The sequence below is a fragment of the Punica granatum genome, chromosome 1 (assembly GCF_007655135.1).
Source record: "Punica granatum isolate Tunisia-2019 chromosome 1, ASM765513v2, whole genome shotgun sequence".
Classification (NCBI taxonomy): Eukaryota; Viridiplantae; Streptophyta; class Magnoliopsida; order Myrtales; family Lythraceae; genus Punica; species Punica granatum.
The window spans coordinates 2,944,190-2,966,476 of NC_045127.1; the positions used below are offsets into that span (position 1 = coordinate 2,944,190).

At 41.5% G+C, this 22,287-nt stretch overlaps 4 protein-coding genes across 10 annotated transcripts; 3 read left to right on the forward strand and 1 right to left on the reverse strand.

Moving 5' to 3' along the window:
- Positions 1–233: 233 nt before the first annotated feature.
- Positions 234–3,030, reverse strand: LOC116192713 (rho-N domain-containing protein 1, chloroplastic). The gene is made up of 2 exons (XM_031521330.1): positions 2,875–3,030; positions 234–1,542 (listed from the first exon to the last, which is right to left on the reverse strand). Exons 1-2 carry the CDS (start codon positions 2,896–2,898, stop codon positions 430–432), a joined length of 1,137 nt encoding a protein of 378 aa, XP_031377190.1. The 5' UTR covers positions 2,899–3,030; the 3' UTR covers positions 234–429.
- Positions 3,031–3,674: 644 nt separating this feature from the next.
- LOC116192712 (U-box domain-containing protein 3) lies at positions 3,675–8,131 on the forward strand. Of its 6 annotated transcripts, none has more exons than XM_031521324.1 (5): positions 3,675–3,788; positions 4,187–5,078; positions 5,370–5,486; positions 5,622–7,352; positions 7,706–8,131. In XM_031521324.1, exons 2-5 carry the CDS (start codon positions 4,803–4,805, stop codon positions 7,769–7,771), a joined length of 2,190 nt encoding a protein of 729 aa, XP_031377184.1. In that variant the 5' UTR covers positions 3,675–3,788; positions 4,187–4,802; the 3' UTR covers positions 7,772–8,131. The 6 variants fall into 6 exon arrangements, with proteins under 6 accessions (XP_031377184.1, XP_031377189.1, XP_031377185.1 ...); XM_031521329.1 differs by lacking the exon at positions 3,675–3,788 and having other exon boundaries at positions 3,841–5,078; positions 5,622–5,827; positions 5,939–7,352; XM_031521325.1 differs by lacking the exon at positions 3,675–3,788 and having other exon boundaries at positions 3,841–4,536; positions 4,795–5,078.
- Positions 8,132–10,011: 1,880 nt separating this feature from the next.
- LOC116212827 (structural maintenance of chromosomes protein 1) lies at positions 10,012–17,999 on the forward strand. Its single transcript, XM_031547542.1, has 18 exons — positions 10,012–10,607; positions 10,963–11,199; positions 11,477–11,710; positions 11,890–12,128; positions 12,826–13,092; positions 13,206–13,476; positions 13,812–13,936; positions 14,408–14,517; positions 14,597–14,704; positions 14,825–14,964; positions 15,091–15,180; positions 15,295–15,503; positions 15,762–15,931; positions 16,329–16,438; positions 16,537–16,907; positions 17,057–17,308; positions 17,389–17,616; positions 17,717–17,999. Exons 1-18 carry the CDS (start codon positions 10,170–10,172, stop codon positions 17,763–17,765), a joined length of 3,648 nt encoding a protein of 1,215 aa, XP_031403402.1. The 5' UTR covers positions 10,012–10,169; the 3' UTR covers positions 17,766–17,999.
- A 771-nt stretch (positions 18,000–18,770) lies between these two features.
- On the forward strand, positions 18,771–21,141 carry LOC116193150 (11S globulin-like). 2 transcript variants are annotated; one of them, XM_031521933.1, is made up of 4 exons: positions 18,771–19,153; positions 19,269–19,549; positions 19,656–20,411; positions 20,506–21,141. In XM_031521933.1, the coding sequence occupies exons 1-4, from the start codon at positions 18,811–18,813 to the stop codon at positions 20,902–20,904; spliced, it is 1,779 nt and encodes a 592-aa protein (XP_031377793.1). In that variant the 5' UTR covers positions 18,771–18,810; the 3' UTR covers positions 20,905–21,141. The 2 variants fall into 2 exon arrangements, with proteins under 2 accessions (XP_031377793.1, XP_031377794.1); XM_031521934.1 differs by lacking the exons at positions 18,771–19,153; positions 19,269–19,549 and having other exon boundaries at positions 19,650–20,411.
- The last annotated feature ends 1,146 nt before the right edge of the window (positions 21,142–22,287 follow it).

Genomic DNA, 22,287 nt, shown 5'->3' on the forward strand with positions numbered 1-22,287 from the left:
ATCCATTGTTCGATAAATCGATTTCATATAATCCTGCAACATGGCATATCCGTCGTGTTCAAAGATGAATCTTTTTATCTAAGAATCAGAAGAATCATTATATCAGGTGAACCTTAATTCAACTCATAATAATCTATCTCATGACATGTTTAGCTTATTTTCACTTTTGACAATGTCAAAGGATTTGCATTGAGATTACGATTGACGGAGAATAAATGGGTAAAATTTGAGGCTTCGGACACAAGATGAACTTCAGATTGTCTAATGTAATCAAGAAAGAAACTAACGAATATTTCCGTGTTTCGAGTGTCACTAACCCTTAAGAACAAAATGGAATCTGTCACAGGAACAAGAAAAATCTCATCTCGTGTATCAAAATGTAAAAACATGGTCTCTGCTTAGATTTTCGATGCGCCTAAGGTGAAGTGACTATGCTGAGCTTTCACTGAGCAATTCGAGGAGCTCCTCTTTCTTCATCTTAGAGAACCCTTTCATGCCCCGGGATTTTGCCAAAGCCCTCAGTTCCACAACCTTCAACCCAGTGAGGTCTTCAGTTCCGAGTTGGTCCTGCTCTTCACCATTTTCACTGTTTCCAGATTCATCCGGTTCCAAGTCATTCCCGCCTGACATGTCATGATATACAGCTTCATCAGAAATAACTGCTTCCGGTTCTTCCTCAAATTGTTCAAGCTCGGCCTCAGGCTCAGGTTCGGGTTCTAACTCAGACTCGTCTTCAGGCTCTGGATGCATCTCGACCCGACTTCTATTTCTTTCTGTCTCCAGATTAATGGGCGGGTACTTCATCCTTGGGACCGGGGACTTCCGGCGGAAGTTCGAAACAGGCCTGCTAAAAGAGGCATTATTGTTAGGCACTCGAGCTGCATCTCTGACGGAGTTACCTGAATCAAAGTAGCTCAGGCCTCTCTCTTCATAAGATGACGAGGGCTGCTGTTCGGTCTGTTCTGTATTGAGGTTTCTGATGGTTGTGCCTGTGGTTTTCCTCTTGGATTGTTCCACCGAGTGTTTCCTTAATAACTTGAGGAGAGAGTCCACAGTTTCGCTTTCTTTACCCGGTCCTTTTGTGGCGTCTTGTGACTTCTTTTCCTCTTTCACTGCGGCTCTTTCCCGAAGCTGTGCCTGGACCTTCCTAAAGAGTTCCACAATCTCCTTCTCCCTGGGCCCTGGCACAGCAGTAGCTTGAGATTTTGGGGAACTGGGAATGGAGAGAACTGGACCGTTCTTTGAAGGAAAACTATCTGATTCATCCAGGATATCAAAGCTCTCTCTCTCTTCCATCGGGCGGTTTCTTCCACTGGAGAACCCATGCTTGTTGTGCCTTGGGAAATCCGGGTTTCTTCTCGAACCCGCAGAACTCGATTTGCAGCAAACAATTGCCCTTCTGGAAGAAAGTCTTAGAGATCCGAATTGAACTTGCGAAGTGCTTTTATATTGGTCAATGAAAGCAGATCTTGGCGATACATTGACAATTGTTCTGGAAACTCCAGAACATGGGAGACACTTGCCCTCAGCTGGTCCATAACCCTGCAAGAGTACGAGAAAAAACATCAAGTGTGTTGCATGAAAACAATGTGCTGAAGAATCATCACTGAATTTGGCTCAAAAAAGCCCAAAGATAATTGATAATTATTCCATCTTTAACATGGAGCAGAGATTCCTTCCATATCAGTCTATCTAATTGAATGAGATATTCTTTATGTAATTTACTTTCCATGGAAAAGCTCAGACTGCGGTTAGTACAGGGTTTCCAGAAGAAAGAATCCTAGAATAGGTCAAGAATAGATTCAACTTGTAACTGCTACCAGAGCCTAAGCCTAAAGCAACAGCCACAAGCTACATTCTCCAAAAGCCAAACGTGTTTGACGTCTACCCCGCCATACAATTTGAACATCAACTTTACAAAAGAAACTAATGCCGTATATACTAGTAAAGCAAGCCAGAGTCTTTGAGCATAGATATGAACCCCCGCTGCCCTATACAATACAATGTGGGAAAAACAAAACTCAAGCCAATGACAGATGTGCCATCGACTCAAATCTTAAGAGAGATCAGTACAAAATGATTTCCATTCACAATGAACAACATATAGCATGTCCAGAACAGGCGCATTGGTTCCCACAAGATGGTCAAAAGAAGCGGATTGACCCGTCAGTCTAAAGAGAACCTACTCAACCACCCTCTGAGATGCTCGCTTTGTTTCAAAGTTATTTTGACCATCAAAAGAAGGAACTCGTCTTTGAGTCTCTTAGCTCTCTTGCACCGCTTACATGAATCTAAGATGGTTACAAGGATATCTTAGGTGTGAGGCAAATGCAATGTCCTAGAATTATATTATATTTATCCCCGGATACTAAATTTTACACTGCCATCACCCCTCATTTCTTGCTCGTTTCTCTCATCTTTTTTTCTGTCCGAACTATCCATTGATTCCTTACCGATCCACCATCTTACTACCCAGCACTCCCCGAACCTCCAATCAAGCTCATCTAACTCACCTACTTCAGATTGGAAAAGAAACAAAATTTCATCCTGAAAGTTATCAAAGAGAGAAACTTGAACAATAAAAACCAGCCGGAACTCCCAAACTCTCATGACATCATTCTGACGAACAGAAAACCATTCGCCGCCATAGCTGCTACTGCTGAACATATCCAACCCACCAACAGGTTTCTCAGCAGCATTCACTTCCTATAAATTAATAGCAAGCAGCAGCTCTCTACTAATCAATGGCTACGACCGAGGGCAAAAGCTGGGCATGCTCAACGAATCGCTTGCGGATAAAATGAAGGATAATGATACGCATGAGAAGAACCAAAAGAAGAAAGAGAACTCGAGAAGATGAAATGGGATTGGTACCGGTGCACCTGCAATCAGCTCCATGAGGGAAAAGTCCGGAACTTGGAGGCAAGGGGTTAGGGTTTAAGCTCTGACGAGCTTGAACTTGCAAGCTGCAGCTGTCAAATGTGCCGGCTTTCACTACATCCCTCCCTCCCTCCGCTTTGATAAGCTTCCATGCCCTAATTCAGACTGTTCCGCAGTAACTTTTTTCTGCTGGGACCTTTCTTATGTTTATTTACTATTTAGTCACCGTAACTTTTGTAATTTGAGTTTCGAGGTCGAGAACGAGAGCCCCAAAGTTTTCCTTACTATATTTACGAATGGTTATCGGTTCTCGTCGACGATCACATGGGCAATTAGTAAGATGTAATTACTCACATTTAAACACTCTTTTTTTCAACACAGTCTGCATCAGAAAAACAAGTGCTTTGATGATTTTCACGTGCTAAGTCACTGGCCAACTACGAATCATTATACAAACTAAAACAGTTTTTATACAACTGAATAAGGGAAGAGAATATTTTTTTGACTGGCTAAAACTATAGGGATTAAATTGAAATTACTTATCTTCGTGTCTATTTATATAGTCCTGAATAAATGCATGAAAAAATAGCAGACATCAATACTTAAACATGATGTAATTGGCAAACACTATAAATTGGATTAGTCGAAATTTATTGAATTTCTCGATACATTAAAAAGAAAAAAAGGTATTGCCACTATGCGAATTTTACATTACAGGTAGGTTCGGAAAAACACGAGCATACTTTGTGATCGGGATAAATCGACAGTCGAGCGGGACAAAGAGAGCTAAAATCGAAGACCTTCGACCATGTAGGTTCGGAAAAACACGAGCATACTTTGTGGTCATGATAGATCGACAGTGGAGCAAGACAAAAAGAGCTAAAACCGAAGACCTTCGACCCCCTTAGGTATTCGCTCTCTTAGTCACTGTCTATCTGAGCTCGTCACTGTCTATCTGAGCTCGATTTTCTATTGTTTGGTGATGTTATATGGATTGCTATGCTCCGATTTTGTATTTCGTAATTTATTTTAATGCAATCTGCCGCCTGCAATTCACCAAAAAAAGAAAAAAGAAAAGGCCGAAGACCTTCGACTCCCCATTTCTGCAGTCTCTAAATGGAGTCATTAACTTCTGATGAAGATGATGAATGATGATGATTCTGTCCCTCTCTCTGTCTCTGACATTTAATAAACAGCTCACTTTTCTCAGTAATATATAGCTCTTTTTCTTTCTTCGATAAGCAGCTCACAGCTCACTCAATTCCCACTCTCTCTCTCTCTCTGTGTTTATTTCTGCCCACAAAAGCAATTAGCAGAACCCCTCCCAACAAATCTCTCAACCACGAGGGGTCCCGCCATTTTAACCTGCTCCTGCTCGGCCCCCATTGGGAATTCATTGAAGGGGTTTACGGCTCTGGGCATCTCTCTGTTGGGAGATTCATTGATCTTCAGCTACCCAATTGGAGGTTCTCCTCAAAGGTTCTTGCTTTCTCTGTGTTCTTCGAGGCTCTGCTGACCATGCCCTGAAGTCCTCGAGGGAAAAGAGGTGATTTTGAGCTCCTGGGGTAGCTTGGTTTGATGAATTGTTGATTATTCGCTTGGGTGGGAGGTAGGAATGGCTTAATTTCGGAGAAAATAAGGTTTGTGTTTGCAAAGGTAAGCGCATGTCGATGTAATTTCGTTGCCTTTGATGGTGTCCTGTTGATGAATGCTTGAAGCCTGAGAGCTGTTTGATCAAATGTTTCCTGAAAGTTGGGGTAATTTGTTGCTCATGAGAGTGAGAGCGTGGATTAATAGCGGGGGAGGGAGCATAAGCAAAGGCCACTCCGACCCTCTCGGGTTGCTTCTTGGTGCATTTGATGATCTGTTAGTTTTAGTGTTCTGAGGGCTTTTTTCCTTCTCATGTTATTGAAGCAGGAAAGATGGGCACGGCTGTGTGTGGTTTAATCAACAGCATTTCCCGCTTCATTCATCTGGTTCTCTGTCAGACTGCGTTCTCCGTCCATCTTCAACCTCGTTATAGAAAGACGATGGAAATCTTGAAGCTTTTGAAGCCAGTGCTTGATGAAGTTTCTGAACAGAAGGCACCACTTAATGATCGAATTCTATGCAAGGAGTGTGAAGAGCTGGATGTGGCCGTTAATGAGGCCAGGGAGTTGATGGAGAATTGGTCTCCCAAGATGAGCAAAATTTCCAGTGTAAATGATTTACCTGACTCTTTCATCTTTTATAGTAATAAATTTGGCGGGTACTGTAATAAAATAAACAATGCCTTTGGTCTGTCCAAATTCCTGGCTCTAACATACACCTTAGAATCTATCTGTAGTGGTGTCACTTGGAAGTGTGAAATTGATTTAAGTTCCCAAGCTCTTTGCTTTTTGCAAGTGAATGTAATTTTCCTTCAGAAAATAAATGAGCTTTAGATAGAAAGTTTTGGTATTTTAACTCTCTCTTTCCATGCTTCTGATAAAGTATCAAACTTTCTGCAGGTTCTGCAGAGTGAGCCAGTGCTGATGAAGATTGAGAACTCTTCATTCGAGATCTGTCGAATAGTATCGAGATTATCACCATCATCAGTATCTTCATCGACCCTATCTATGATTGAGGTATGCAATTATTATGTGTGAAGTTTGAATTGGCTAAAAAAAGGAATAAGAGAACAAAAGAGAGCAACATTTATAGCAGAAATACCTTATTTTCTTGTATTTGGTTGTTTATGTGAACCTCACTGGTCTCTGCAGAAACTCCGACCTGTCAAGCAGGATACAGTAGCCGATTTGATAGAGGAGGTGCTTAGAGATCTAGAGCATGGTAGACTTTCTCGATCTGATACCATTTCCAAAATTATTGAGATGCTTGATCTGAAGTCGAATCAGGGACTGCTGAAAGAAAGTATTGCTGTCGAGAAGGAGAGGATAAATGCTCCAACCCAAGAAGCAGGGGAGAGGTTAGGTCTAGTTACCCAAATATCTGATGTCATTTCACACATACGCGATTACATGGTTGAAACCTACTATATTGAAACTACAAATGGGGTTCCAATTCCTCCTTACTTCAGATGTCCTCTGTCCTTGGAGCTCATGGTCGATCCGGTTATTGTGGCCTCGGGTCAAACATATGAGAGGGCCTCTATACAGAAGTGGTTTGACCACGGGCTAGATATTTGCCCTAAGACCTATCAACCGCTGACCCATAAGAACCTCATCCCAAATTATACTGTGAAAGCTATGGTGCTAAGTTGGTGTGAACAGAACAGTGTCAGGGTTTCAAACAGCTCTGACATGCAAATTCCGTCAGGTCATGGGTCCCCTCAGGAGTATAAGCGAGCAGATAGTTTTGGGTTTTTTCGGAGAAATAGCAGCCGATGTGATCCGCGAAGGAGTGATGCTTCGTGTAGATCAAGTGGAGAAGAATTCGGAGGGCAAAGTAGTGAGAACGAGAACTATGATTCTCTGTCGGTTGAAAAAGTGAGCATTCATAGCAGAAGTGAGTCTACCTCCAGTTTGATATCGAGTACTGATTATCTGCCCCAGAAATCTGATGGGACACCAAGATATTCTGGAAAGCCTGATAATAATCCACACATTCCACTGGATCAGTTGAGTGGCTCCAAAGCAAGTATTACAAATTTGCCGAACGGAAGACTAGATTTTGATAATTTGACTACAGAATCTCATGTTAAGAAGCTGGTGGAGGATCTACACAGCCAATCAAAAGAAGCAGAAGCAGCCGCAGCTGAAGAGCTGAGGCTGCTTGCGAAGCTCAATACAGAGAATCGAATTCTTATAGGCCAGTGTGGGGCCATCCCGCACTTACTGTCATTGCTATATTCTCCTGTGAAGCACACACAGGAACACGCTGTGTCTGCAATCCTCAACCTCTCGATCAATGAGGAAAACAAGGCCCTGATTGCTGGTTTGGGTCCTATTGAGCCTCTTGTCCATGCTTTGCAGTCAGGAAATGAAGCTGCTCGGGAGAATTCGGCTGCAGCACTGTTCAGCCTTTCAGCGCTAGGGGACTTCAAGGCCAAAATTGGACGTTCTGGGGCCGTAAAGGCCCTAGTAGATCTTCTTGGGTCGGGAACGCTCAGGGGAAAGAAAGATGCTGCCACGGCCCTCTTCAACCTCTCAATCTTCCACGAGAACAAAGGCCGGATAGTCCAGGCAGGAGCAGTGAGAAGCCTCGTTCAGCTGATGGACCCTGCCTCTGGGATGGCTGAGAAGGCCTTGGCACTCCTTGCAAATCTCTCAACAGTTGGGGAGGGAAGAGTTGCGATTGTAAGGGAAGGAGGGATTCCTCTATTAGTTGAAGCCGTGGAGTCTGGATCACGCAGGGGAAAGGAGAATGCGGCCTCAGTGCTCTTGCAACTTTGCCTTAACAATCCGAGGTTCTGCACTCTAGTCCTACAAGAGGGGGCTGTCCCTCCGCTAGTTGCCTTATCCCAGTCGGGCACCCCGAGAGCAAAAGAAAAGGTATGTTCACCATATGGTCTGTATATGATGCAATATGGAAACTGGGTAGAGTAATATAACAACTGTAATGCCATGCAATTGCATCCAATTCCCATTTAGCCATTCCAAACTGCAAGTGAATCTGGGGCATGCATTCCGGGAAGAATTGGTGTTCCATAAGCTCATACGGTCACTGGACTATATCAATTAAGGGCCGTATATTTGAGCCTGTCGTGCCAATTTCCCTCAGTCAGCTCCTTCTCACGTGAAATGAATTTATCTTCTTCTGTTGTGCTTCATCACATTATCGATCGAAAGGTCCGTAATTGAATAATAATCTGATTGCCAAATTGTACTCTTGACATTCTTTGCAGGCTCAGCAGTTACTGAGTCACTTCCGGAACCAGCGAGAGGCAGCTTTGGCAAAGGGAAAATCTTAAAATCATACCGATGGCTCTTCCACCCATTTGGCTGTCCGCTCGTCATTGGTTTCTTTTCGAGCAAGTTCTTTGCGGAGCATTTTGTTCGATATCTATAAATAGTCTTTCGCTGTCATTCTTTTTGGTAGTTAATTAATTTCTCAAATCTTCCTCGATCGAATGATTGTTGATCGAAGTTGCCGTTGGAGAAAAACTAAAGGATGTGCAATTGGGGTAGAGCTTTGTCGTTCTTAGATTATTCACGTGATTGCATATTTACGCTGTAATCGCATTCTTTTATTCGTTTGAGTGAGTTGTATATAAGTAAACACTTCTTTTGTATATACTGCTGAAGTTCTTGAAAATTTTTTAATTTACAAATAGTTTTGCCATCCATCTATTATCTATAATAGAATAGAACTTTAATTAAAATATTAATATAAATATTTTAATATTAATAGTAAAATTGACTCCTACATTATAATGCTTCCTCATTAATAAAATAAAATAATTAAAATAATTTGCTAAAAAGATTAATAGAGATTGATTTGAAATAATTAATGTGTTTCGTATATAGCATTTCTTATTGTAATTTTGGACTTATTGCAATATAAAAATAACAATTGAATATATGAAATAAAGATGTCATAAAACTTTATATTTAAAAAAATATGTTTAAATTTGTGTAAACATGTAATAGACAACGATTAAATAAATACACAATACATAATAATTGAATTTCATTACTTGAAGTTATTTATCGAACCATTCGAAATTAGTCTAACTTTATTAATTGGTTATCGTATGAAACATAAAATTAGCATTAAAAATATTTCTCATGTTAAAAAGTAAATATATTTTTCAAAAATCAAACTAATTATTATAAGAAATGATATATATATGTGTATTAAAACGAACATATGCATATATACAATGGAAAATTATGATCTAGAACTTCACAAAAATTAATTAATTATATCTAGAATTTATAAAATAAAATTATGATCCTATAGGAGAAAAATATATAACACAGCGTTATGAGCTTAAACTCATAAATAAAATAAAAATAAAAATTTAAAATATGGATCTCTTAAACAGAATTTTAAGGACTAGACAATTTTTTATCTCAATTACAAAATTTAATATATGAGATAGAGCTATATTAATCATTAATTTAAAAAATGACACATATAATTGAAATAATTAATTTCAAATTATTATTATTATAATTAACGTACTCTAATTCATAACAAAAAACTATTGAAGATTATTATCTGAAAATTATTATATAAAATAATTGGTGTTTCAAAATGTAAATAATTATAATAATAAATTATATAGAAATATATGAAAATCAACTCGTCCAACGCACAGGACAAAAAAACTAGTTGAAATTCCTGAACTAAAATTATACCCTACTTTTTAATGCGATTTTGTTTTTCCTCGATATAAATCCTTCGAATTAAATTTTTTTTGAATACTTGAAACTGGTCCTTTACGCTCAGTAATTTTCATTTCTATTGTCCGAATTAAGTGTGTAAATGAGCCAAGTTGAGCCTGAATAAACTAGGCTCGGCTCGTTTATTAGTTTGCGAGCTCGGGCTTGAGCTCGAGCTCGCGTGAGCCTAACTCTTCAAGCTTGGGCTAAGGTCATTGTATTTTGTGAAGGCTCGGCTCGGCTCGTATAGGCTCGTCATGCCGACAGAGCTTGACTTGTACAGGCTTGCGAGCTCAAACTTGTATATGCTCGTGAGCTCGAGCTCACATGGATTTGGATTGGAAACTTGTAATGTATATACCTATATATATATATATATATATATATAAAGCTTGTTTAGGCTCTCAAGTTTCACGAGTCGAATATTATTGAACTTAGCTCGGCTCATTTAACTGGCAAGTTCGATCTGAGTTGGGCTCGAGCTTTATAAGAGTGGGCTCAATTTGAGTTTTCATCGAGCCGAGCCGAACGGTTCACGAATGTCTCGGCTTGTTTACATCCCTAGATCGAACAACACGAAAACGCTATTTTCTGGATATCAACCATTGGTATCTATTTGATTTTTTGTTACGAAAGTATTCCAATATTTGAAAATTTTGATAAAATCACCATTCACCATACACAGTATAGTATCTAAAAGGAAGGGCATAAATGAAACTGAGTATCAACAAGAGGGACGTAATTGTAAAAATGCAAAAAATTGTCCGATCACTGGTCACTGCGGCATGACTGCACTCGATAAAGATCTTCCATCTCCCGCCATTTTCCCCAAAATTTCTCCCCATTTCCGAATCTGATCCAATTTCGTCACTGAAACCCTAATTTCTCTGCTTCTCCTCAGCTCTCCGCTTTCCTTCTCAGTGTCAATTGTGGCAGTAATCCGATCTCCCTTGAAGTTCCTCCCCGCCGTAAACCCTAATAATGCCTTCCCTGGTGTCGCCGGGGAAGATCCTCCGGCTGGAGCTGGAGAACTTCAAGTCCTACAAGGGCCATCAGGTGATAGGCCCATTCTACGACTTCACTGCCATCATCGGCCCCAACGGTGCCGGCAAGTCCAACCTCATGGACGCCATCAGCTTCGTTCTCGGTGTCCGCACCGGCCAGCTCCGTGGCGCTCAGCTCAAGGACCTCATCTACGCGTTCGACGACTCCGAGAAGGAGCAGAAGGGCCGCAGGGCCTTCGTCAGGCTCGTGTACCTGATGGGGAATGGCTCTGAGCTCCAGTTCACCCGCACCATCACCAGCACTGGCGGCAGCGAGTACAGGATCGACGGGAAGGTGGTCACTTGGGACGAGTACAAGGCGAGGCTGAAGTCACTTGGGATTCTCGTGAATGCAAGGAATTTCCTCGTGTTTCAGGTAATTGTTTGTGAGTTTGACATTTTTTGCCTTGTTTGAATTTGATGTCGGTTTAGTTGGCAGCTTCTGGAACTTTTGACTTGCTAGTGTGTGCGGAATACAATGATACAAAATTCCTGTCAAATTTTGAAGAAGAAAATAATTGATATCGAAACCTTAATTTGAGCTAAGAGATGATTTTGAATACGGCAAAATGGAGACGGGAAAGGAGAAGCAAGGGACGAGAAAGAGACGCTAAGGTGGATTTTAGAAAGAGAGAATACTGTATAATTAGCTGACAATGATCTGATTGTATGTAGTTGCTGATTGGATTAGATCCTGGAATCATCTTCTGGGTATTGGCTTTCATATGTAGGGTGATGTGGAGTCCATTGCGTCGAAAAATCCGAAGGAACTCACAGTGCTGCTGGAGCAGATATCTGGGTCTGAAGAACTCAAGAGAGATTATGAACAGCTTGAAGTAGAAAAAGCTGCTGCCGAGGAAAAATCTGCGCTAGTGTATCAGAAGAAAAGAACGGTAGTTATGGAGCGAAAGCAGAAGAAAGAACAGAAGGAAGAGGCTGAGAAACATCTCCACCTGCAAGAGCAATTGGTATGCTCCTGTTATACTTTGCTCCGGCATTACTATGTAATGTATCTGCTTTCGAGTTGAAAATGATTAGTTGTGGAATCTGCAGCATGTATTTGAGTACTATTAACATATTTTGCACATGAAGCCTGGAGAATTTTCTGGAGTGAAATATGATCCCTGGACAAGGTCTAATTCTACTTTCGCAACTTGTTGCATTGCACCAAGTTCACAATTTCATACTTGATGGTGTCTCTTTGGTTTTTATCTCTATTTAATTAGATAACTTTTTATTTTGCAGAAAAATTTGAAGCAGGAATACTATTTGTGGCAATTGTATAACATTGAGAAAGACATCACAAAGACAAATGAGGAACTTCAGAACGAAAAGGGAAATCGTGAAGGGGTTCTGCGTGAACTTGAACATTTTGAGCATGAAGCAAGTAAGAAGAAGAAAGAGCAGGCCAAATATTCAAAAGAGATCATGCAATGTGAAAAGAGAATTGCTGAGAGAAGCAGTAAGCTTGACAAGAATGTGAGTCTTTTAGGTTGTTGGATTTGAATTTTTCAGGTTACCTAGATATGAGTTGTTTTAGTTCCATATTTTGCTCATTTTTGTTTTGTCTTTGCTTAAGGTTGGTTAGTTGGGTCACTCATGCTAAATTATTATTTCAAGAGGACTTGCTTTTATTGTTGTTTTGTTTCTGTTGACAGCAACCTCAGCTTCTGAAACTGAAGGAAGAAAAGTCTCGCATCCGCTCAAAAATAGAGAGCAACAAGAAAGAGCTTGAGAGAAAAAGAAAAGAAAGGAAGAAGCGTGCCAATGATATCGCGGAGCTAGAAAGGGGCATAAAAGATCTGACTGCAAAGTTGGAGGGACTGCGTGAAAAAGGTCGAGATGGTGGAAAGAAACTTCAGTTGGATGACGATGCGCTCCAGCAGTATTTTAGAATGTAACTTCCTCTGGCTTCATTCTCATTGTCAATCTCTCTAATTTTTCTTCTTGTCGATGATAAATATCTTGAGACTTAATTGAATTTACTCCTGTTGGGATCAATTATGTCTTTCTATTCAGAAAAGCAAATAATAATAATTTGCTCTGGCATGAGAAATGTTTGCCTGCAAGAGGTCCTGTTGAGATTACTGCATATTGAGATGAATGATGATAGCTTTGAGGATTTTCTCGTAGATTGAAGAAAAGCTGATGCATCTTTGTAGTGAAAGATTGTCTCTTCGGAGACACCAATAAAATGGGGACAGATCGGAGCATTTTTTAAGTTAATTTTTCAAATTCCAAATTTCAAATTTGGTTACTATTTCTTTTGTTCAGCATAGAGAAATTATCCTCTAGTGTTCCAAAACAAGCTAGGACTTATTTGTGGAGAAGTTTATTCTGATTGGTTTGTGAGGGTGCTTAATTTTTTCCATGATATAGTGATTTAGTTAGTTGGAGGAAGTCGTGTGATTAGTTGAGCTTGGGTTCCAAAAACTCGATATGTTTCACCCTGCCTCGCCATTGCTGCGGTGGCTTCACCCTTTCCCAAGCAAATTGCTCTTCTTTGTTCTTTTGATGCATGTAAGTTATTGTCGCCGTAAATGTATGTATCATGAGAAAGTGCTGACAAGTACTTTGGAAAAATAATGTTTCAGCAAAGAGGATGCTGGGATGAGAACAGCGAAGCTGAGAGATGAGAAAGAAGTCTTAGACAGGCAGCAGCATGCTGATATTGAAGCTCAAAAGAATCTTGAAGAAAATCTTCAGCAGTTGCAGAATCGAGACCATGAGCTAGAACTGCAGGAGGAACAAATGCGGTCAAGACTGGACGGAATCCTTAAATCATCTGCGAAGAAGAAGGAAGATCTCACGGCATTGAAAAAGGAATTGCGTGTAATGCAAGATAAACATAAAAAATCCAGGTATTCATGATCTTGAGTTTTCTCTCAAATTCATTCTTTCCAATTTTAATCCATGTTTTTCGCACTTGACTACATTCAGACATAACTTTAATTTCTCTGTTTTGTTTATACAGGATTAGACATGAAAATCTGAAGTCAAAACTTGATGAAGTTGAGGATAAACTAAGTGAGTCTCGGGCGGATAGACATGAAACTGAGCGAGATGCTAAGTTGTCTAAGGCAGTGGAAACACTGAAACAGTTGTTCCCAGGAGTCCACGGTCGAGTGACTGAACTTTGCAAGCCAACACAGAAGAAATATAATCTTGCTGTTACTGTTGCAATGGGTAAATTCATGGATGCTGTGGTTGTTGACGATGAAAATACTGGGAAGGAATGCATCAAGGTGCCAGTGCTATCCAATCTTGCTATTCAGCTTGTATGATATCTGGAAATATTTATGTTGCTTTTCTGTGGAAAAAATGAGCTCTAATGTAACAATAAAATTATGGTACCGATAAAGAAGAAACAATGACATCCCCTTCTTGAATATGCAGAAGACGCCTTGTAACTATCATCGAGCACTTTTGTGTATCAGATATCTTGATGATCTTGTTTGGAGATTTACTATCTCACATACTGAATTTGCTTGTTAGCTTTCATTTGATTCTTTTGCGTGTTTGTTTTGTCATATGCCTGAAATTTAGCCATCTGGGTTTTGCTTTGTGTTCTTGTCTGCAGTACTTGAAAGATTCAAGGCTTCCACCTCAGACATTTATACCGCTCCAATCAGTTCGTGTAAAGCCACTTATTGAGAGGTTGCGCACCCTAGGCAGGACTTCGAAACTTATTTTTGATGTAATCCAATATCCTTGGACATTCAGAGAAATGTTTAATTTTACTGATATTCTTTTTGCACGCCTTAGTCCACTATATATGCTTCCATTCATTCGTCATGTACCACTTTCCTTCTCATTTTTCATATCTAGTAGTGACCAGATGTGATGGTACAAAAGGTGATTGCCTGAGCGAATGATGCTTGAACATGGATTATGTTAAACAGTTGTCCTGTGGTGGTTATTGTTATCATACTTTCTAGCTCCTTATTGAGTTTTACCCTTTACTATGATAGACAAACTGTAGGACAAGTAGTGGGAAGTGTCAGCGTTTTGCAGAGTCCTCTGTCAAGTCATCACTTATTACATTGCTGTTGTGTGTCAATGTGTGCGTTTGAGGTTTTCATCTTCTCGCTCAATATGCTAGATGTGCTAGAATATTAGTCATCATTGATCATTCTCTGTAAATTGCACAAATTGTGTTTGCTTAACTAAAGGTACATTTGATCCTGCATTGGAGAGAGCTATACTTTTTGCTGTTGGCAACACTCTAGTTTGTGACAATCTTGACGAGGCTAAAGTTCTCAGTTGGAGTGGGGAGAGGTTCAAAGGTGAGTTGGTTACATTTTTTTTAGTCTTCTGTTCCTAATTTATATTTATGCTGAATGTCCAATCTTTGTGATTTCATAGTTGTTACGGTTGATGGAATCCTACTTACGAAGTCTGGCACGATGACTGGAGGTACCAGTGGCGGAATGGAAGCTCGATCAAAAAAATGGGATGACGCGGAGATTGAAGGTGACTTCGTCCCTATCTTGGGACATATTGAGCTACATGATTCTGAGACCCCCCTCTCTCCTTTTATTCAAAGCTTACAGCTCTGAGTGTTTTAAGTCCTGTTCTATAAACATGTTGTAGGTCTTCAAAAATTGAAAGAACAATATGAGTCAGAGCTTGAAGAGCTTGGTTCAATTAGAGAGATGCAGCTAAAGGAATCCGAAGTATCTGGAAAAATTAGTGCACTTGAGAAGAAAATACAGTATGCCGAGATTGAGAAGGTGTTTTCCTTTTCACAAATTATCAATTTTAGCTGTAATATCATTTTGGCTTATGAAATAAAAAAAAAAGAGCCTATTTAGGATGTTCCTTTTGGTTATTGACCTGTGAACTTGTATCTCATGCAGCAAAGTTTAAAGGACAAACTTGAAAACTTGAAACAAGAGAGGCAGAACTTAAGGACTGAGATCAATCGGATGAATCCTGAACTTTTGAAGGTGAGATGTTGTGCTACCTCTGATGTTCCTTTTGCTAACCTCCATAAATTTTATTTGTATGTATAAGTTCAACAAGTGCCACACTCAGAGTTGACTCTCCTTTTATACTTGCAGTTGAAGGACTCCATTAACAAGAGGAACTCTGATATCACAAAGCTGGAGAAGAGGATTAATGAGATTGTTGATCGAATCTACAAGGATTTCAGTCAGAAAGTTGGTGTGAAAAACATCCGCGAGTATGAAGAGAACCAGCTGAAGGAAGCACAGAGTATGGCTGAAGAGAGGTTTAACGTTAGCGACCAACTAGCAAAGTTGAAGTACCAGTACGTTTTTTGTTTGCTCTATGTTGTTTATTGAACTGCAGATTATGGCTTGCTTTTTGTAAAAAATTATGACCTGTTAATTTCCTCACACTCTGATAATATGACTTTGTCCCAGCAACTTAATCTTGTCAATGCTACTTAGATTCTATTTCAAGTCTTTTTCCTCCCCCCCCGCGGATAAAAATAGAAAGCTACGGCTATTTCAGTTGTTCTCATTTCACAAGATATGTGATCAACTGTATCTTTGTTAACTTTAAGGTTGGAGTATGAAAAGAAGCGGGATGTGGATTCACGAATTAGTGAGCTCGAGTCTTCTATCGGCAACATGGAGGATAAACTGAAGGACATTCAAAATGAGGAAGCTAAAGTTAAAGCAGTAGCAGAACAAGCTGCTGAGGAGATCGGCAATTGGAAGGAAGAAATCAAAGGTATGGTTATCGTTATCATCTTTATCTTTTTCAGTGGAAATGATTACCTTCATCTCAAATTCAACCCCAACCCATGGCAGAGATTCCACGTGCAGTATTTGGCATTGAGCTTTAAAGAGATCACCATTTTCTACTCAGATGACTGTAGCTATACATGCATCTGATCTTCCAAACTGCATTGAAAATCATCTGTCTAATTTCCTAAATTTTTTGTCAATGGGCATAGTATGCTACACCCATGCAAAATTAAAAGTGGCTTACTTTTTCCTCTGGATGGGCTTACGTGGATTTACCTTCATGAATGCGGGTAGCTGAGTATCCTTGCTTTCTTTTTTGAATGAAATTAAATGTTTTCGGCAGTCTCAACAATAGCATTTTCATCCTCTTTTTCCTATAGAGTGGAAGGTGAAGTCTGATGAATGCGAAAAGGAGGTGCAGGAGTGGAAAAAAAAGGCTTCAAATGCTACGACAAGCATATCTAAACTTAACCGTCAGATAAACACCAAGGTTAGACAGGGGTTTCCTTCTATGTGCAGCAACTCCTGAACTACTTCTTCCTTTCTTGGGTGCATTACCTGACAGAGAACTATATTTTGGTTATACAGGAACAACAGATTGAGAACATGTTGACCCAGAGGCAGGAAATAGTGGAGAAGTGTGAACTTGAGCAAATAGAACTTCCTACTATCCCGGATCCAATGGACACCGAATCAATAATACCGGCCCCAACTTTTGATTTTAGTGACCTGAATAGGTCCCTTCTGCAGGAGAGGCACCGAGAAAAGCATGATACTGAATTCAAGCAAAAGTTGGATGCGATAGTATCAGAAATTGAAAGAACTGCTCCCAATCTGAAGGCTCTGGACCAGTACGAAGCATTGAAAGAGAAGGAAAGAGCTGTGACCGAAGAGTTTGAAGCAGCTAGGAGGGAGGAAAAAGAAGTTGCTGACAGATACAATGCTGTTAAGCAAAGAAGGTATTACTCAAGTTTTTATGACGTAACAATCATGAAGGGGATAAAACGCATTTATCAGACATTACACCTGGTCATGATCTCAAATCATGTGCGTAAATAATCACCTTTTACTTTGCAATTGATGAGGGCATTATTTGTTTGCGAGACAGATACGAATTGTTCATGGAAGCTTTCAACCACATTTCTGGGAATATCGATAAGATCTACAAGCAGCTAACCAAGAGCAGCACGCACCCACTTGGTGGGACGGCATATTTAAATTTAGAGAACGAGGATGACCCGTTCCTACATGGGATTAAGTACACTGCTATGCCCCCAACCAAGCGGTTCCGGGACATGGAACAACTCTCTGGTGGCGAGAAGACAGTTGCTGCCCTCGCATTACTCTTCTCCATCCATAGGTAATTCTTAAGGATTCCTCGAATGAGATGGTAGCTGGTAGCATAAGATGTTCCATGACCTTTGTTCTCTTTTGGTTCAGTTATCGGCCATCACCGTTTTTTATATTGGATGAAGTCGACGCTGCACTGGACAACCTGAATGTGGCAAAGGTGGCTGGGTTCATACGCTCGAAATCGTGCGAGGGGACCCGCGCTGCCCAGGATGCAGACAGGGGAAATGGGTTCCAGAGCATCGTGATATCCCTCAAGGACAGCTTCTACGATAAGGCCGAGTCCTTGGTCGGGGTCTACAGGGACTCCGAGAGAAGGTAATTTCCCGCCTAGTTTTCTGGCCTTTATTATCCAAGTTATGGGCATCTGAACCGGAACTTAACGAGGAATGTTAACTGTTTTTCGGCCTTTCTGCAGCTGCTCGAGGACCCTGACGTTTGACCTGACAAAGTATCGAGAAGCCTGAGAGAGGCTCAAACCTTGGGAGTTTGTTAATGATTGTCGTAAATAGCTATAACTCGAGTTTATTGCTTCATAGGTCAGGTAGATACATGGGGTGTGACGTCTTTACTAGTGCAACGGAGACTGTTAATGTCACTGCTCCTGTGAATTTGTGAATAGTAGGATGTACAATTTATGACAATCTCTGTAGATTTCACTTCCGCCTTTACATGCAGTAAGTTTGATCTCACAATTGAAATCATATCACTTCCTGGATGACGATCCGAAGTTTGATGGAGTCGATGAAAAATCAGCATGTACTTGCGATAGCAAGGCGACTCGTTATTTAATTATACGCGCGGGGATTCAAAGCTCATCTTGTCCCAATCCCAACCACATCCTTTTGACATCTCGACTGCTTAAACATTAGCACTAGGAGGGGGTCTTAGCCTAGCAAGTTAGTGCCCAGATTTTCAAAAAAAGACGTGACGAAGGTTTCAAATTCAATATTAGTTATTAAAATTTTTATTTTATTTGGTTAGGTTTATAGATTTCCCTTATAATCGAAAATTAGTGTCCAGAAAGGAGGAGTATGGTGCAATTAGTTATACGATGTAATGAACTTATTTGATCATTGGATGTCAATAAATTATTTATTTATTTATTAATAATTGCAATTCAGTGGTTCAAAAATTGATTGCTACCATAGAATTTTGCACCCAAATTGGCATGTAATCCTTGGAATGCAGCGACACGACCGCGTGAGGTACTGCACACACTCGGAGACACAAACACAACATGTACGAGAGACTTTGCATGCGATTTGTATGTATTCGTACGTTGTTTTTGATGTCTGTCGTCGTCTGAGGTTACAGACAGCCGCATGCAGTGGCGATGAAGGTGGCTGCGAGGTGGAAGAAGGTGAAGGCTGAGACGGCCATGCAAGCCGAAGAATGGCACCCTCAGAGCTCCCTTATGTGTCAGCCCCTCACCCCCTCTCTCCTTCCTATAAATTCACCATCTCCATACACTTCCCCTTCAATTCACTTCCACTACTACATCGCTGGAAAATGGCTAACCATCCTCCTCCTAGCGCTGTCCTGCTCCCCCTCGCGGTTTCCTTACTGGTGCTGGCCAACGGCTGCCTCGCCACCGAGGCCGAGGCCGACCGGGTGGGCCGTAGGCAGCCCTCTCTCCGGGGAAAGGGAGAGAGCGAGTGCCAGCTCGACCGTCTCAACTCTCTCGAGCCCACCAACCGGATCCAGTGCGAGGCCGGCGTCATCGAAACATGGGACCCCAATGAGGACGAGCTCCGGTGTGCTGGCGTCGCCGTTGTCCGCCACATCATCGAGCCCAATGGCCTCCTCCTACCTTCCTTCGCTAATGCACCTCAACTCATCTTCATCGAACAAGGTCCGTCGCTCTCTACCTATTTTGCACATGGCGGGCTTTATATATATATATATATATATATGCATGTCATGGCATTTGTTCGTGATGTTATGGATATATTGTCATGGTTGCACAGGTAGGGGTATTCAAGGGTTGGTACTGCCGGGATGTCCCGAGACATTCCAGCAGTCTCAATTCGGTGGCGGCCGATTCAGCGGGGGCGAAGAGGAGCTTGGCAGGCGCGGACCCCGGTTCCAGGACCGGCACCAGAAGGTGCGCCACTTCAGGGAGGGCGATATCCTGGTCTTGCCCCCCGGTACAGCTCACTGGGTCTACAATGAAGGCGACAGACCCCTCGTTGCAATCATCCTCCTAGACACGACTAGCAGTCTCAACCAGCTCGACATCAACCCGAGGGTGCGTAACATTATTATAACCAATTGATCATCACCATCAGGAAAACATTCTATATATATATATATATATTAGCAGAAGTAAACCTGAACTGGTGTTTTTCATGCAGAGGTTCTATCTCGCCGGAAACCCGGAGAACGAGCATCAAGTCCAAGGCCAGAGAGGGCGCCACAGCCAGCAGCAGCAGCAGCAGCCCTTCGCCCGCCCCGGAGGCCGAGGTGGAGGCAGCGCTTGTGACAACATCTTCTGTGGCTTCGACGCAGAGCTCCTGGCGGAGGCGTTCAATGTGGATATGGAGACGGCGAGGAGGCTCCAGAATGAGAACGACAACCGGAACAACATCGTGCGGGTCGAGGGCCGCCTTCAGGTCGTGAGGCCCCCTAGAAGGCAGAGCGGGTGGGAGAGGGAAGGCGAGAGCGAGAGGGAGAGGCATAGGTACGGACGGCGCTCATCGAGGAGGGAGACCGAGTGGTGGAGGCCCTCGAGGAGGGAGCCTGAGTGGGAGAGGGAGACTGAGTGGGAGAGGGAGCGGCCCTCTCCGAGGAGGGAGACTGAGTGGGAGAGGGAGAGGCGGCCCTCGCCGAGGAGGGAAACCGAGTGGGAGAGGGAGAGGGAGAGGGAAAGGTACCAAGGGCGTGGTGGTCGTGGCGGGCGCTGCGATGGCCTCGAGTGCAACGGCAATGACAACAATGATAACGGCATCGACGAGACCCTCTGCACCATGAGGCTGAGGGAGAACATCCAGGATCCCGCTCGTGCTGATATCTACACCAGGCAAGCCGGTCATATAAGCACTCTCAACAGCCACAACCTTCCGATCCTCTCCTGGCTCCAACTCAGCGCCGAGTACGGTCGCCTGCATCAAGTATGTCGAAAAGATTGGTTCGGTTGATTCCATGTCATATGTACTATGAAATGCATCATATATACATGAAAAATGGATAAATGTGTGCGTGCAGGACGCTATCATGGGGCCGCACTGGAACTTGAACGCGCACAGCGTGATCTACGCATTAAGAGGGCGGGCCAGGATCCAGGTTGTGGACAACAACGGGCAGGCCGTGTTCGACGAGGAGCTCCAGCAGGGGCGGATCCTGGTGGTCCCGCAGAACTTTGCGGTCGTGAAACGGGCTGAGAACGAGGAGTTCGAGTGGGTCTCGTTCAAGACCAGCGACAACGCCATGATCAACCCACTTGCGGGCAGGACCTCCGTCATGAGGGCACTCCCCGATGAGGTGATTGCGAACGCGTACCAGATCTCGAGGGAGGACGCCAGGAGGCTCAAGTACAGCAGGAAGGAGAGCACCTTGTTCAGGGCGGCGTCGGGTTCCATGATCCAGAGGAGGGCCGAGGCTTGAGAGCAATGGATGGGATGGATCCATGTCCTGTTCGTGGATGAGTTCCTTCCTAGTACTTTACTACGTACGTACGGCTTCCATCCAACCTAGGAGTACTAGATTTGATGTCGTTTTTGTAGTCAGGGTACTTAAGCTGTGTACGTAATAGGCCTTATATATGGCCTTTTTTTTTTCTCGAACAATCAATAAAATGAAAGAGTACGTAAATGGCTAATAATAAATAATGACTCTTCTACCTTTCAAGGGCTTTTACTTACGCTCGCAATCTCAACTTTAATAATTTTAATAAGTTTAGATTCAATATCTAGTTAGAATATTCATATTTCTTTATTAGATATTAATTAATTAAGATTTTTAAGTTTATGTTTATTTATTAGATATTAAGATTTAATTAAGATTTTTAAGTTTATGTTTATTTATTAGATATTAAGATTTTCAGTTTGATGGATTTTTCTTGAAAAAAAAAGAAAGAAGAGTTTAAGGTCAATATCCCTTGAAATTGAAAAAAAAAAAAGTTTAAGCTACAATTGACCTTGGTTTCAAGTAAACCCATGTTAGGGCCAGGCAAGTCAGACAGGATTGAACATTGCTTGGATATCTTTCGACATCGAATAATTTGGGATCAAGTCGTGGGTTACGCCTATACGAGGTGGTTTCTCGAGCCTGCGAGGAGGTTTTATGCGTAACGGGTATATCACGTGATATTCTCTCATAAAACATGAAAATTTTTATTTTTGTCAATAATGAATTTTTTTTTAAAAAAATTTGTGATAACATTAAAATTGACTAATCTTAAAACATGAAAATTTTATTTTTGTTAATAATGAATTTTTTTTTAAATTAGTGATAACATTAAAAATCAAAATGACTAATCTTAATTGGCTTGTAATATTGCTTAGCTTGTAATATAGTCACGTGATAAATATTACATGATATATCGTTACATCTAAGATTTTGTCTGAGGAGGACTGATGTGTTGATTTGTTAGAAAGTTTTAGCCCATCTCCGATCTAAAAAGTTTAATCGTTAGATGAGACAACTCCATTCTGCATAAATTCGAGATCTTCTCTCTTGTTAGTGTGGAACATGACACACTTTTGCATTATCAAGTCAACAACACCATCAACCATTTCAGGATCAAGTCATACATACTAGTTAAGACACTTGCAACCATTGCAAATGACTTCCTCTTCTCAATTACAGCATAGTAGATGATCAGCAAGCACGAAATCTAATGACCGTATAATGCTCGCACAACTTCACATACAACCCAAACGTTATATCGAATAACCCATCATTACTATTTAGAGTACACACGTTATACGTACTGCTCAGGTTACATAGTAGACTAGTGATCCTGAGACTGAGAGTTCACTTAATGAC